At 37.6% G+C, this 13,469-nt stretch overlaps 1 protein-coding gene across 1 annotated transcript in view; it reads right to left on the reverse strand.

The window, feature by feature from the left end:
* Positions 1–4,563: 4,563 nt before the first annotated feature.
* LOC135884465 (tropomodulin-3-like) overlaps positions 4,564–13,469 on the reverse strand; it is a 44,465-nt gene continuing 35,559 nt past the window's right edge. The window contains exons 7-10 of the mRNA XM_065411847.1: positions 12,104–12,211; positions 9,996–10,139; positions 7,594–7,738; positions 4,564–4,642 (exon numbers count right to left, since the gene is read on the reverse strand). Coding sequence (XP_065267919.1) covers positions 4,608–4,642; positions 7,594–7,738; positions 9,996–10,139; positions 12,104–12,211 — 432 coding nt within the window. The 3' untranslated portion in view covers positions 4,564–4,607. The remainder of the gene's footprint in view (positions 4,643–7,593; positions 7,739–9,995; positions 10,140–12,103; positions 12,212–13,469) is intronic.

The raw sequence follows: 13,469 nt of genomic DNA on the forward strand, positions 1-13,469 counted from the left end.
AGACCACCTACCTACTTCCATCACCCAGACGATAAAGATTGGGCACTCCTGGATAGGCGGCAGAGTGTGTTTTTCACTTTTAAAGCCACCATCCCCAGCTGTTGAATGTATTAAGTAGTTGATATGAGAGAATTCCCCCTGACAAGCAGGGCCTAGGACAGGCCTGTGGTAGGACTCCAGCAGCTGTTTAAGGATGGAGATGGGGAGAGAGACTGGGTCACTGGAGTATTTGTTGATAGCGCCCTTTTCCTCCCAAATTTTTCCAATCTATTCCTGACTAGGTGTCTGGTATACTTCTCAAGGCCTGTGCACTGATGAAGTGGAAAGTATTAGAAATGTAACTCATGAGAGGTATTACTCACTACTGCATATGAGGAGAAATTCAAAGACAGCGTGTCCTTTTACTAGGCAAAATTATGTAATAGGTCTATTAATATGACTCTCAAGAGTTCAAAGGAAATTTGGTTGGAAAACAGACAGATGTTTCTAAGTATTAATTTTGGAACATAAGTAGTGTCTCTCGAGACCATATTTAATGTACTTATTACCCAATTTGCTTTTATGAAATGACCCCAACAAAGACTGCCGAAGCGTTCCCATGAGTTCTATACAAGACTACAGGTTTATGGAACAGATTGCTTTTTAATTATTTGGACTTTCATCGATATTTTAGCAGATACTCCTGGGTTAGAGTTACCCCTGTTGGTGCAGGATTGGAAATTCTGATTCCACCATGTCTAAGAGGGTAGCTGTCCTGGAGAGGGAGTTTTGCTGGGGATCCACAGAAGCCTGCCAGTACAGATTCCTAGGGGATGTACCGAAAATACTGCATATCTTGGGTTCCTAGATGCTGTATTGTCCCAGGCCAAGCTCCATTTGTTGGCTAGCACAGCCCACAGTTCTAAGATCCCCAAGGCAGAGGGAGAGAGTACAAACAGTTTGTTCCCCAAGCAAGGCTGCAGATTTTGTGTTGCCAGGAACCTGCAGTCTACATTATCCCAGCAGAAGCTAAAACAAATCTAGTCCATAGGCTTAAATGGCTGCGTGCATGGAACTGGGTTGACAACAGTTTGCCACTATTTGTTATTTTCTGCCGTATGCTAAGCTAACATTTTTCCCATGTGAAAATCAAATTATAGCCAATGACAGGTGTTGACTCCCAGAAGAGCCCTTTGGGCACAAGCATTCCCAATGGAAAAGGTACAAGCAGGAGCCTGAAGTATACGCCAGCTTCACCTTTCTGCTAAATTAGCGTTCTGTTAAAAAAACCAAACAAATAATATTTTGAGGTTTCAGAATTTTTAATGTAATACCGCTTGACAGCATACAGTGCTGATATGCTAAAATACTCAATTCATGTTTCCTCAACGGAAACTTAAACTTAACAGACTCTGTAATTCATAGCTTACAAACAGCATTATTCATACAAAAAGCTGTGGAGATGACGATGACATTTCTCTAGAGTATAATTGTAAGTAGATAATTTACAGAATGTTTGGGAAACATATTCAGTCTATGATTCTGTGTATTAAGAATGGAACCCAAAACTATCAACAAAATGTGTGGTTACTTGATTTTCCAGATTTAGTGCATATTTAAAAAAAAAAAGTGAATTAACCATGAATCAATTACAGACTAAAAAAAAAGCACATAATCACCACCTCTTTTGGGAAAGCAGCCTGGTTTTTATAGTAATTTATTGCTAAAGTAATACCACCCATAAAATATGAGCTCATCATACCCAAGACCTTACTATATATTTGAAGCCAGTAAATCAAAGTCAGCTTTGCTTGCTGAGTTTGATTATGGTATTTGACAGCTCTGGAGACGGGATTCCTTCATTTATCCACACACAAGGTAAATCACAGGCAGCAATTATTAAAGCGTCTTCATATTGCCCTGCCAAATGTGCCTCAAACCTAAGGGACAAGCCTCTATGGTTAAGTCTCCATGTCCAATCTGTCTGTTTTCTCTGCTAAGGTTGCCACTATGTGTCTAGCCTCAGCCATCCACAACAGAGCTACTACATTTACTTCACTGGGGCTATGCTATTAAGGATCTGGTGCAAAGATGCCCATTACTTTCAACTGTGACAGGATTCCTGACCGCTACACGTCTTCAACCAACCATTGATTTCCACTTATGCCACTGATGAGCCAGATACAATTCAAACAAATAGCGTAGAGAAGAAAAAATGCTTTTCCTTATCAATTCTCCCCCTACCTCACTGCCTTTCATTTCCCTCCTTTATCTTCAATAACAAATATAAAGTAACTGGCTAATTTGCCTAGAGGCTGATCAAACAGACATGACAAAAATTAGATTTTATAAATATGCAACCCTTTGACAACAGAAGGAAGAGAAGGTTTTACAGCCTGCTTATTTGACACAAAATGATTCCTTGGTGTTTTAAACATTAGGCACCGTAAAATAGATTCAGACACCTTAATGCATGTATACCATGCTTTGGCCACACCGGTATAGCACCATCTCTTGAAAAGACACTTAGCTTTTAATATATACATTTGCATGCAAATGTATAAGAACTTAAACTTTAGGATAGCATTCTCACAACAAAGTCTGCTTAAATTATGTAAAAAATTTAAATATTGTAAACCAAAGGCAAAAGGAGTCTTTTTTTATGACCAACAATATCATATTTCTGTTCATTCAAAAATGTGCAGTGCAGGAAATCTTTGGTTTTTCAACAGAATTAATTCCAACTTCCTTTCATTTTTACATGGTTACATCCATGTCTTTTAGACCATAACACACTGATGTTTATTCAGAATTAACCATAACATTCCCAATTTTGAAATGATAATTCATCTTTCCACCCTTGTAAAACCTAATTATTTATATCTTCATTGATGGTACTATAGTTTAAAAGTTGTTGTGTACTTGCCATAAAATTTTAATTCATTTTAAGATTGAAGTCTGGATTTTTTAAAGACCTAAAACATGATTTGTGGTAGCGTAGAAGTGGGCACAATAATAGGGGATTATTCTAAAGAAAAATTTGTACATTGTAAAACTCTACAACATGATGCAAAAATCTCATTTTTCTCCACATCACCTATATATGGCTTTTAAAAAAAACTTACTATATTTATGTTCATTTTATGGATACTGGACAGTTAAGTCAGTTGAATTATATAAGTCACTGTAAATAGACTGTCCAATTCCTTAGAACATGCTTTTACTTATGTTATGATCTAATGGTCAACACTGTGCAATCAAGTATAGTGCAATTCAAAAATAGCACAATGAAAATAAAACCTAAGTTTTGCAATATTACAAAAGAGTCCACAGCTGTTATGTACAGAAACTGAAGTGACTTTTGTTCGCTAATTTGTTTTCCTAGCTACAGAACTCTAAATATTTATCTTTAAAATAAATGGCATGGAATAACAGCATGAATCTACTACCCAATGCAGATTAGACACTACATTTGTTAAGTTTCTGCATAACATGTTGTGATGATGGAACAAGAGGACCCTTTGTCTGAGTGGAAGGTAAAGATCCGTCTAGTACAGTGGTCACTATTTCACAGGAAGTATGGTTGACTGCTGTTTTTAGTTTAACAGAATTTCTCAGTTGCAACCTGCCACAGAAGATTACGTATATGATTTCAGAGCTGCACAAGACTGCTTTTCCTATACACACTACCAGCATTTCTTAAAGAATGCATGTTCACTACTGCTAGAAAACTCCTATGTCATTTAAGGTATTTAGATATACATTTTTATACAAGAATATAATCTAAAACAATGCTGATGAACATACTAAATCACTCTAAAGATGTCCAGTTTAAACACATCAGAACAAAGTACAGTCTTTTAGAATATTCAGAAATGTAAGCTACTTTGGAGGCTTTTTTGGTTTAGTACAGATGTTGATTTTTCAAGACACCCATCCTCGTCTTGTAATTAGTTCTCCTCCAAATGTATTGGAGGGCAGAAACAGCCCTTATTCAATTCACGTTTTCATCAGAAAAGGGATGACTTTTGAGCTTTATCAAAGTATCAAGAAAGCATATTAGCCAATCAAGATAAAAAGGAAGAACTGCAACTGTGACAGCTGTGAAAGATTTATGTTCAGTGTATATGAACAAGAAGGCTGAAGTAATAGCTACAAAATAAGAGTCCAATTGTTCTGTGTGAAGAATCCCTTTTCTCAAAACATTGTTCTCAAAAATATACAAATCCCTCCATTTAAATATCCATCCCCAGCTTTCCTATCAGAAACATACTCCATTGTTTGCCCATTGATCCCTTCATGTATCATCCTTTGAATACAGACAACTACTCCACTGATTTCAAAATTTACATTATTTTAGTGGAAAGTATAGCTAAAGTCTTGAATACAAAAACGTTCTCAAAAAACTGATCTTGCAAAGTCTGGTGCAGTTACTATGTCTCAAATTGAAATATGTGATGCATTCCACACAGATCTAAATATAACTTTACTAAAAAGGAATGGGGTTTCCAGTCTTTTCCCTTCTACCCAAGTAAATGAAATCTGAGATTGCCAACACCCATGATGAGCAGATGCGCCTTGAGGACCTTTGAAATCTCCACACAATGCAAGTCTAGCAGCAGCAAGGTTTACTGGTTGTCTCCTTCAACCCTTCTCTTGCGAACTGTGTCCATAAGAAAAGAGAAAATACAATTATAAAATCTGTAATAACTGTCTAAGGATCTCCACAATATCTCAACAGCTAACAGGACAATTAGTACACCTCTACCTCGATATAACGCTGTTCTCGGGAGCCAAAAAATCTTACCGCGTTAGAGGTGAAACCGCGTTATATTGAACTTGCTTTGATCTGCCGGAGTGCGCAGCCCCGCCCTCCTGGAGCACTGCTTTACCGCGTTATATCCGAATTCGTGTTATATCGGGTCGTGTTATATTGGGGTAGAGGTGTAGTTGTTAACCTTTTAAACCACAATTCTTTCAGCTATGTAAAATTTCATTCCAAACAGTTAATTAACATTTAGCACTATTCATCATTTCAAATTTGCTTATTAGCAACTCTGAGTACCTTATTTCGATACTCATGAACAATTTAAGATTTATATGGTAAGAATTAGAGTATAATAATGTCATATCACTTGAAATTTGGTGAGCAGATTTAACAGTTATTCTTGACTTCATATGTACCATTCTCTAGCACTGTGCTTAATTATAGCTCTAATTAGGAATATACAAAAACTTCAGAACACTCTAAGACTTGGTAAAAAAAACTTTACAATATTAACACATGTTCAGTAATCTGATAATCTTCAGTCCATTATCAGAGTGAATAAATTTTCAGATCTCTTAAAACAATAAATTACACAAGGGACGAACAAAAGATTTGTGAATAAAGTTACTAAAACTCACATGCTATTTACAGTTAAAGAATATGCAGTATTGACTGAATGATTGGAGTACGCTTAATGTTTAAAGTAAAACCCTGATGTTCTACGTAGCGTATAAGTGAAATAATCAGTTTGTCTTGCATTTTCTCTTTCCTGATCAAATTAACTTCTTTTTTGAGTAGATATAGTGGATTTGAAAGTGGATTAAGAGTTTTAAAAGCCTCAGGTTAGATAGGATGTTTCCACATTATTTTTTTAAATTAGAAGTTACTATATATTTGCAGAAAACCAACCAAATATTAACAGTGGTTTAAATACTTAATCACATGATATATTAATAAAAAATATAAATGTACCTGTTACATTTTTATATAAACCAAGTTGTCTGTCTTCAGCTTTGGTTCAAATTAATGAACTGAAAAGTTTTAATGCTATATTGTAAAATCAGAGTGGGATAATCATTTTTCACTGCTAGAAAAGATACTCCACTGATGCTCGAATATGGAGTTTACAAGTTTTAGTACTTACAGAGAGAGACCTACCATTAAAGTCTAAAATGTACTAATTTAAAAAGTAACCTATAAATATTTAAACTGTTGCATTCTTAGGCTCTCTCTTACACTCTTCTCCATTTTTTTAGTTTGATCGCAAAAGTAGATGAAGTGGTTCATACTGCTGGGCCTTCTCACTGTAGTCCAATCATGCAGTTAGAAATAAATTGGCACAGGGTCTCAGGCAAACAAGAACAGGGGTGCAGGGCAGCATGAGAGAAACATGGGGAGAAAAGATGTAGACAATTTGTCAGAAGAAACGTACAAAGACAGTGATGTGAGACTAAACATTTCAGTTTCAGTGCTCAATACCCAACTGGGTATTCACAATAACCTGTCTCTGTAGCTTCAGGGCTGGAGAGATGAAAAGGCTTTTGCAGAAAATTTTACTCGTATACTCCAGACTAAGAAAGCAAGAAAAAAAAGGCAAGATATCAATAGAAAACATAGAAATAGATTTTCAGCAATTAAATGCTAAAATCAGAACTGGTGAAAAACAGGAAAGTTCACAACTAGCAGAGAAGCACTTGAAATATGATGATACAAGAGAAAAGATCAAATCAATTGTTCTCAAATGTAGGCCATTTCAGAGGTAGCTATATAGTATGTCAGGTGCCTTCATGCTCCCGTCAAATGATATCTTTCCTCCTCTTCCTCTCACCCTGGCCTTTCACAGCTGCTCATCTTCCCCACAGACAGCTTTCCTCAATGGGAGCCCCTGGACCCTATCACCAGCCTCTCAAACCTCAGGCCTCTGCTCTCAACAGGTCCCCCACTAAGCTTCTTTGGACCCTTGGAAACTATTCTGGCAAGCACCTGCCCCACTTCCTGTCCTGAAGAGATACCCCTCCTGAACCATGGGGTGTGTGGGTGCTTAACCAGAAAGAGGAACCACTTAGTAAGGGGGAAAAAGTAAAAAAGGTAATTCTATTTAATGTGGGGAATTTAGTTATTTAGCTGGAGGCTTTAGTGTAGGTATATATAATGCATTACCTGAGTTCTTATATTATGTTCATAACTAAGCTGCCTCATTCAGTTGGCCACATCTGTGGTGATGAGTCCTGGCACCCTGGCAACAGGGATTAATTTAGTCTCTCCACTGGCCTCCCAGTTCACAGTGGCTGCAAGATAAGGGATATGCCCTTTACTTGAAATTAGGCAACTATCCACTATCCCAAGTCAATGGGTTTGGATGATCAAGTAACAGTTCTTGTTCATTTTTCCTATTTTGCATGTCAGAACAAAGCCACCATCAGAAGTATTCTTCATCCTTTTGGAATCCAGGCGCTAACACCTTCCAGAAGAGACAAGGAAAGTTGATTTTTTTAAAAATTAGTAATTTCAATGTATCCTTTAAAGAAATACTGAATCTTATCCAGGGCAAAGCCAAATGTATATGAAACTATAAGGCATGTTCTGCTTATGTCTTGTCTGGAATTCTTATTTTTTCTAGTTTTAGAGAATACTGAAGAATTCTGGACTCTAGTCTGGGAGCCTGTGAAAACTGAATAAAAGGGGGAAATTAAGAGAGGAAAAAAAGTAGGAGAGTAGGACTCAAAGTAAAGGAGAAAACTGGAATAGAGTTATGTGTGTATCAGGGGCATGTCATAATTAAAACACAAAGCAAAAACACTATCTGTGCCATTAGTTCATTCAACAGTCCACCAGAGAGGTCTTACCCAAATCATTATTTTTTGTGATAGCTGCAGCTGCCCTGGTTCGCGGTCCCTGTTGTGTGAAATGGTATCCAAATTTAAGGATATTTGTGTTCTCCTCAAGCATTTTGGCAATTTCCATTTCTACAGGTTGTCCCAACTGCTGCCTCTGTTAACAAACATTACAACTTCAATATATTCATATTCATTTCCTACAAAAACCTAGAATATTTTTAGTATACTTAGGTGACAAGTAGTCCTCTTCACATCTACTGATTTGAAAGACATGACAAGTTCAGACTACTGGTCTCTCTCTATTTTAAGCACCAATCACCAAATTAACTTGGCACCAATTTCAAGTGGATACCTATTTGAATTTTAAATCAAACTTATGAAGCTCCCCATCCTCATACCCCTCAGTTAGTTATACGCCTTTCTTCTCCTTCCAATTGTTGGCTCCCTCTATATTTTATTGTCTGAGGCCTAGCTGCTGGCCCTAATGATGGCACTCTTGCAAGTTTCTCCACACTCTTGGGTTTCCTAAAAGGTACTGTGCATCCTGGAGCACAGCAAACTGGGTAGCATTCTGGGGCTTTCAAGTCTGTAGCATCTAGTAAGATTCTAGTAGCTAGAGACACATTTCTGGACCTGCTAGACTAACATTGTAAAGGTAAAATGGAGCAGAAAAAAAATTACTCAACCCAGCATGAGAGTTCAGTTAAAGGGGTTTATGTAGACTCACCCATTAAAAGCAAGTTTTCCCCCTCTGCCACCACAGAGTAAGAGCAATCAGTTGTTTAACAAATTCTGTGAAATAACCAGAATCTCTCAGTGTTTAGTTAGAACACTAAGTGAATCTGGCAAGAAAGTATGTCAACAAAATTTTAAGAAGCAAAAAAGACTGACTACTTCCATTAAGATGCAAAAAAGAGGTCGCACATATCAAATTATGTTTTTCTGTTGTAGTAACATGTTTCAATTACAAGACTGCCTAGGTACATGGACCGTTGTGGGCTAAAACTCTTTTCACACAGAAACTGCAGAATATACTCTACAGTTAAAGTCTTTATATTGCTTATTAGTTAAACAAGCTATTTTACTCATTTTAAAGTACATCAGCAGCATCTTAAACTGAATATTTAAGAATATTTCGTTCTTTTTATTCCAAGCAATGGAATCTACAGGGCAGTTAACCTAAATTTTCCATGCTCCTCACTTGAGAATGTCAAACCCAGCAGTTACCCAAAAGGGAAGTCTATTCTTAAATGAATATAACTATATAGAAATCATAGAAATGTAGGGCTGGAAGGGACCTCAACAGGTCATCTAGTCCAATGCCCCCGCCATACACAGACCATCCCTGACAGGAGCTTGTCTAACCTGTTCTTAAAAAACCTCAAATGATAGGGATTCCAGAACCTCCTTAGGTAACCCGTTTTGGAGAGGCTTAAGAGTCCCTTGGGAATTCTCCCTCAGAACGGGAATAAGCCCCATCTCTTGCTCTGACATCTGAGGATCTCTCTAGACGAGGATAAAAAGGTCTGGTTTTAAAACACGTTAGCAAACATTTAAAAACCCTAGTATAGACGTGGCATGTTGTATTTTAACATGTCTTAGCTGGTCAGAGTGAACCACAGATTTCCTCTCCCCTCCCCCTAGTGTTCACCCTGACCAGCTGAGCTAGCACATGTTAAAAACAGGCTTTGACCCGTGCGCTCTACATCCCGTGCAGTGGGATGGCTCTCTAAAGTATCCTGACCCACCCCACTGGAAGGTAGAGAGGGAAGCTGTGTGACATGATAATGCCTGTCCAGCCCAGCCTTCTTCCATTTCATCCTGTGTTTTAAAGGCATCTCTCAGCTACTTTAAATATTGCTGATTTCCCCCCCCTCCCTTTAATCTTTTTATTTTGGGTGGTCAGGGGGATTTCCACCTAGCCAGCTGTGATCTCCACCAGACAGTTAAGGTTTTTAAAATATTGTACATAAATTAATGTATACATACTATTTTTATCTTCCCCCATCCTTAATCACCATATAAACTACATAGAAATAGAACATTTATTTTTCATGGGTTCATCTCTTCCTGCTCTATTTTAAATGCTAATTCTTCATTTTCAATATCCCCACTGCTTGCTCGGGAAACAATTTGAATGATAAAAATTAATGAATAAAGTGATGAAACAAGCAGCCCGTCGTTTCCCAAGAGGTATTTAGTCTGCCTTCTTCAATGGATGGAAGTGTCCGGTAGAGAAAAGCGTAGGAAGAGACTAACATTTACATAGGTACAAAACTGTTTTGTTTTTAATTAAAATATTTTTGAAAATGTCATGAATCAGCAGCTGTTTTCTCCAAGGTGGGTCAGTTAGAGTAAATAGAGTGAGAGCACAAGTAATTCAGCTATAATCCTATTATAGCTTCACTTACCTGGTTATCGATTCTGATCTCTGCCAGGGTTTCATTCTCTTTTAGTGCATCAATCAGTGCCATAATGCCAACCCCAGTGATGAAATTTGATTCTATATTTAGACTTTTCAATTTTTTGTTCACTCTCAGCATATCTGCAAAAGCCTTGAAAAGCAGGAAAAAGTAATGAAAATTAAACAGCAAATTGTACTACAGTAAACGTAACATACAGGACCAGCTGGAGCTATACCAATTTACACCATCTGTGGACGTGGCCCAAAATCGGCAACACTTTATAGGTTCTTAATGTAATTTCACAGCCTTTTATCGTTCATTTGAGACTGGGGAGAGAATCTTTAATCACCCTTTTCCAATGCAAACAAGTTTTCATTTGTATAGTAGTACACAATTAGGAAAGAGCCTGCATCTTACACTTGTTGCAAACTAAAAACCTTCACAGAATATAAATTGTCTCTAATTAGCACATTGGCCCAAATCCACTTTATAAGCCTTTGCAGAAAACCCTTCACGGCACACAATGCTAAAAATTAACTGACTTCTTGTTTGCTAGCAGGTGAATTAGATTTGAGTGATGTAGAGCCAGGAGATTTGATTTCCAAAATACTAATAATCTCTGCCCATTTGATCATATAAAATACAAGAGACCTGCTTTTAGTCACCAATACCCAATAAAATACATGTAATTAGAACTGGCTAGAAAATGCAATTTTGTCAAAATTAAACTTTTTTTTTTAACATTTAACATAAATGCATTCCACGGGAATGCATTTATTTTGACAAAATTTCAAGTAGAAAAAATTGAAACAGAATTTCAATAGGGTCCAAACATTTTATTACATTAAGTTAAATCGTAGTGAATTAGGACCTTCAGGGTACATTGTATTAAAAATGCAGTTGTGTATGTGTTATTGTGGAATTGTATGCAAGTCCTCTAGGAAGAGGGGGATGCTAATGTAATTCCTCCAGTTATCAGCCCTTGGAAGCCACCTCCCCCCAGAAGTAGGCATATACTAGATCAAACTGGATTCTCCAGGGACCAGACAGACAAATAAATGTTTTTTTGGACAAGTAGCATGGACAGGCCTTTTTCCTGATCCAGCAAATGGACAGGACTGCTGGCCCATGGGGGTCCCAAATCCTTAGTGAAGAGTTGGCAGGACTGGTCCTACTGAGGCCCCATAAGACTGTGTGCTTGTTCTGAGTTGAAGCTGTGATGAATGTTGAAACCACAAGGAAACCACTTGGGTGAAGTTCTGAAGAACTGCTCCTGCAATAGTCCATGTTGGAAGGGGTGATCTTGGTAAGCTTATTAGCATGCATGTAGATTCTTTATTTGTTTTTAATACGTTTTCTCTGTAGTGCTTTTACCTTAAGGATAAAATAGGCTTGCATTGGAAGTGCTGTATGGTACTTATAACTGTGGGAAATTACTGTTATTAGTCCCTGAAGAGAAAGTAAGCAGGCCTGCTTAGCCAGAGTCTCTTGCTGGGATATCCCAGTATAGTCAGATGTATACGCAGCTTGGAAATACTATGGTTAAAAAGGAGTACAATGTGTGTCTCCTCTCAAGAGAGATGACAGCCAGGGGAGCCTGAAGCCTAGAGTGGAGCCTTTTGCTGGACCAAAGAGGAGGAATACAGGTGTAGCTGCCCTGAATTGTGACATCTTAACACAATGGTTCTTCAAACTGAGGCCTGCATACACCACAGGTCCAGGGAATGAAATTGACAACTAAGCAGTGGTGGACTGGTTGTTGGGAGGGGAGGAGGTCCGCATGAGGCTCTCTCACAAAGTGGTCTAGAATGAAAGAGTTGAAGAACCACTTCCATTCACCTAGTAGTTTTAACGCAGTGTTGCTGTAGCCGTGTCAGTCCCAGGATTTCAGAGAGACAAGGTGGGTGAGGCAGTATCTTTTACTGGAGAAGTTGGTCCAATAAAATATATTATCTCACCCACCTTGTGTCTCTAGTAGGTGCTTTCAGAAAGCTTCTTTAACTTCAGGGTGTAAGGAGAAAAAATTGTTTTCATCCTCTAGATTACCAGGATGTTTAAACAGCTTTCAGTTCAAATCAACCCCACTTCCCAACCCACAAAAGGAGCCTACTTACAACAGCAACAGGGTCATTGCTTCGAGTGGCTGCAAGGCTGAAACTCTTCACATGGGTGTTGTTTTCCAAAGCCTTAGCAAATTCTTTCAATGTTGGAATTGGGATGTTCTTGAATTAAAAATAAATATACATGTTTTGTACATTACATTATATCCATTACAATGAATTTTTTCTACTCAGCTCCTCCCCATTATTGTCATTTTTCTACAGAGAAATATACTGGGCTACCAGTTCTCCCTTACTGGTATCAATAACCAAGTCCCACAGCACAGGATTGGATGTGGATGAAGGGCAAAAATCATAAGCTCAACTCTTTGCCTTTTAAAATCACCTATACGCTATCTTTACTGTACTCAAGCCTGTACCACATTAGAATTAGACTAGAATACCTTGATCTGTAAAAGCTACCAGAACAAGAAAAAGTGTACAAATTGAATATTCTACTACATGTCTGTCTGCATATTAATCAGTATCTCATTAAATTCTTCATATTTCACAATCTGAGAAACACTAATGAGAAAATGGAATTAATAAATGGAAATTACTTCTGAACACTAGGGTAGATCCAATTACTGAAGTGTAGTTAACTCTGTTCTGTTATACTAATTCAGGAACAACTGCTAATATAGAGTTAGGAGTATGGTTTGGTGTACTAAAACTGAAGGGAATGATTTTGGTCTGACACTGCTAAGAAATTTGAAACTCATTTTGTGTACAATACATTTGTACATTTTACAGGTGTGTATAATGCCAGGGGGTTATGTCTGATATAGTGTACAAAATTCCCTCATCCAATTTTCTGCTCTTAGTGGAAGCAATAAGAAACCTGGGTTATTTATTGCTCGCCAAAAATGTTATGATTCCGTTCTGATTTATCTGAACAAGTGAAAAAAACCAAAACCGATTCTATTTTAATCTTCTTTAAAAGTTTGACAGCCACATTTATGACTAGAAATAACCATAACTACCACCAGCATCTTTTATATGACAACACAGTAAGATTCTATATACAAACATCACTCTGTTTCTAATAACCATAATTGATAACACTCCTCCATGAACAGAATTAAATACAAAATTTAATTCAAAGTTTCTGATTTGAGATCACATACACCACACGTTTCTTGGAAAAGTTGCTGCATTTACAAATTAGCCTATCAAAGACGGTTTTAGAAGTACACAACTCAAGACAAAGATTGGATTATTTATTTTTAGAGAGATGGTCTAGAGCAGTGGTCTCCAATCTTTTTACGCACAAGATCACTTTTTGAATTTAAGATCAACCCAGGATCTACCCTGCCCTTTCCCCAAGGCCCCGCCCCGCTCACTGCATTCCCCCCTCCCTCTGTTGCTCGCTCTCCCCCAC

The sequence above is a fragment of the Emys orbicularis genome, chromosome 10, assembly GCF_028017835.1.
Source record: "Emys orbicularis isolate rEmyOrb1 chromosome 10, rEmyOrb1.hap1, whole genome shotgun sequence".
Taxonomy (NCBI): Eukaryota; Metazoa; Chordata; order Testudines; family Emydidae; genus Emys; species Emys orbicularis.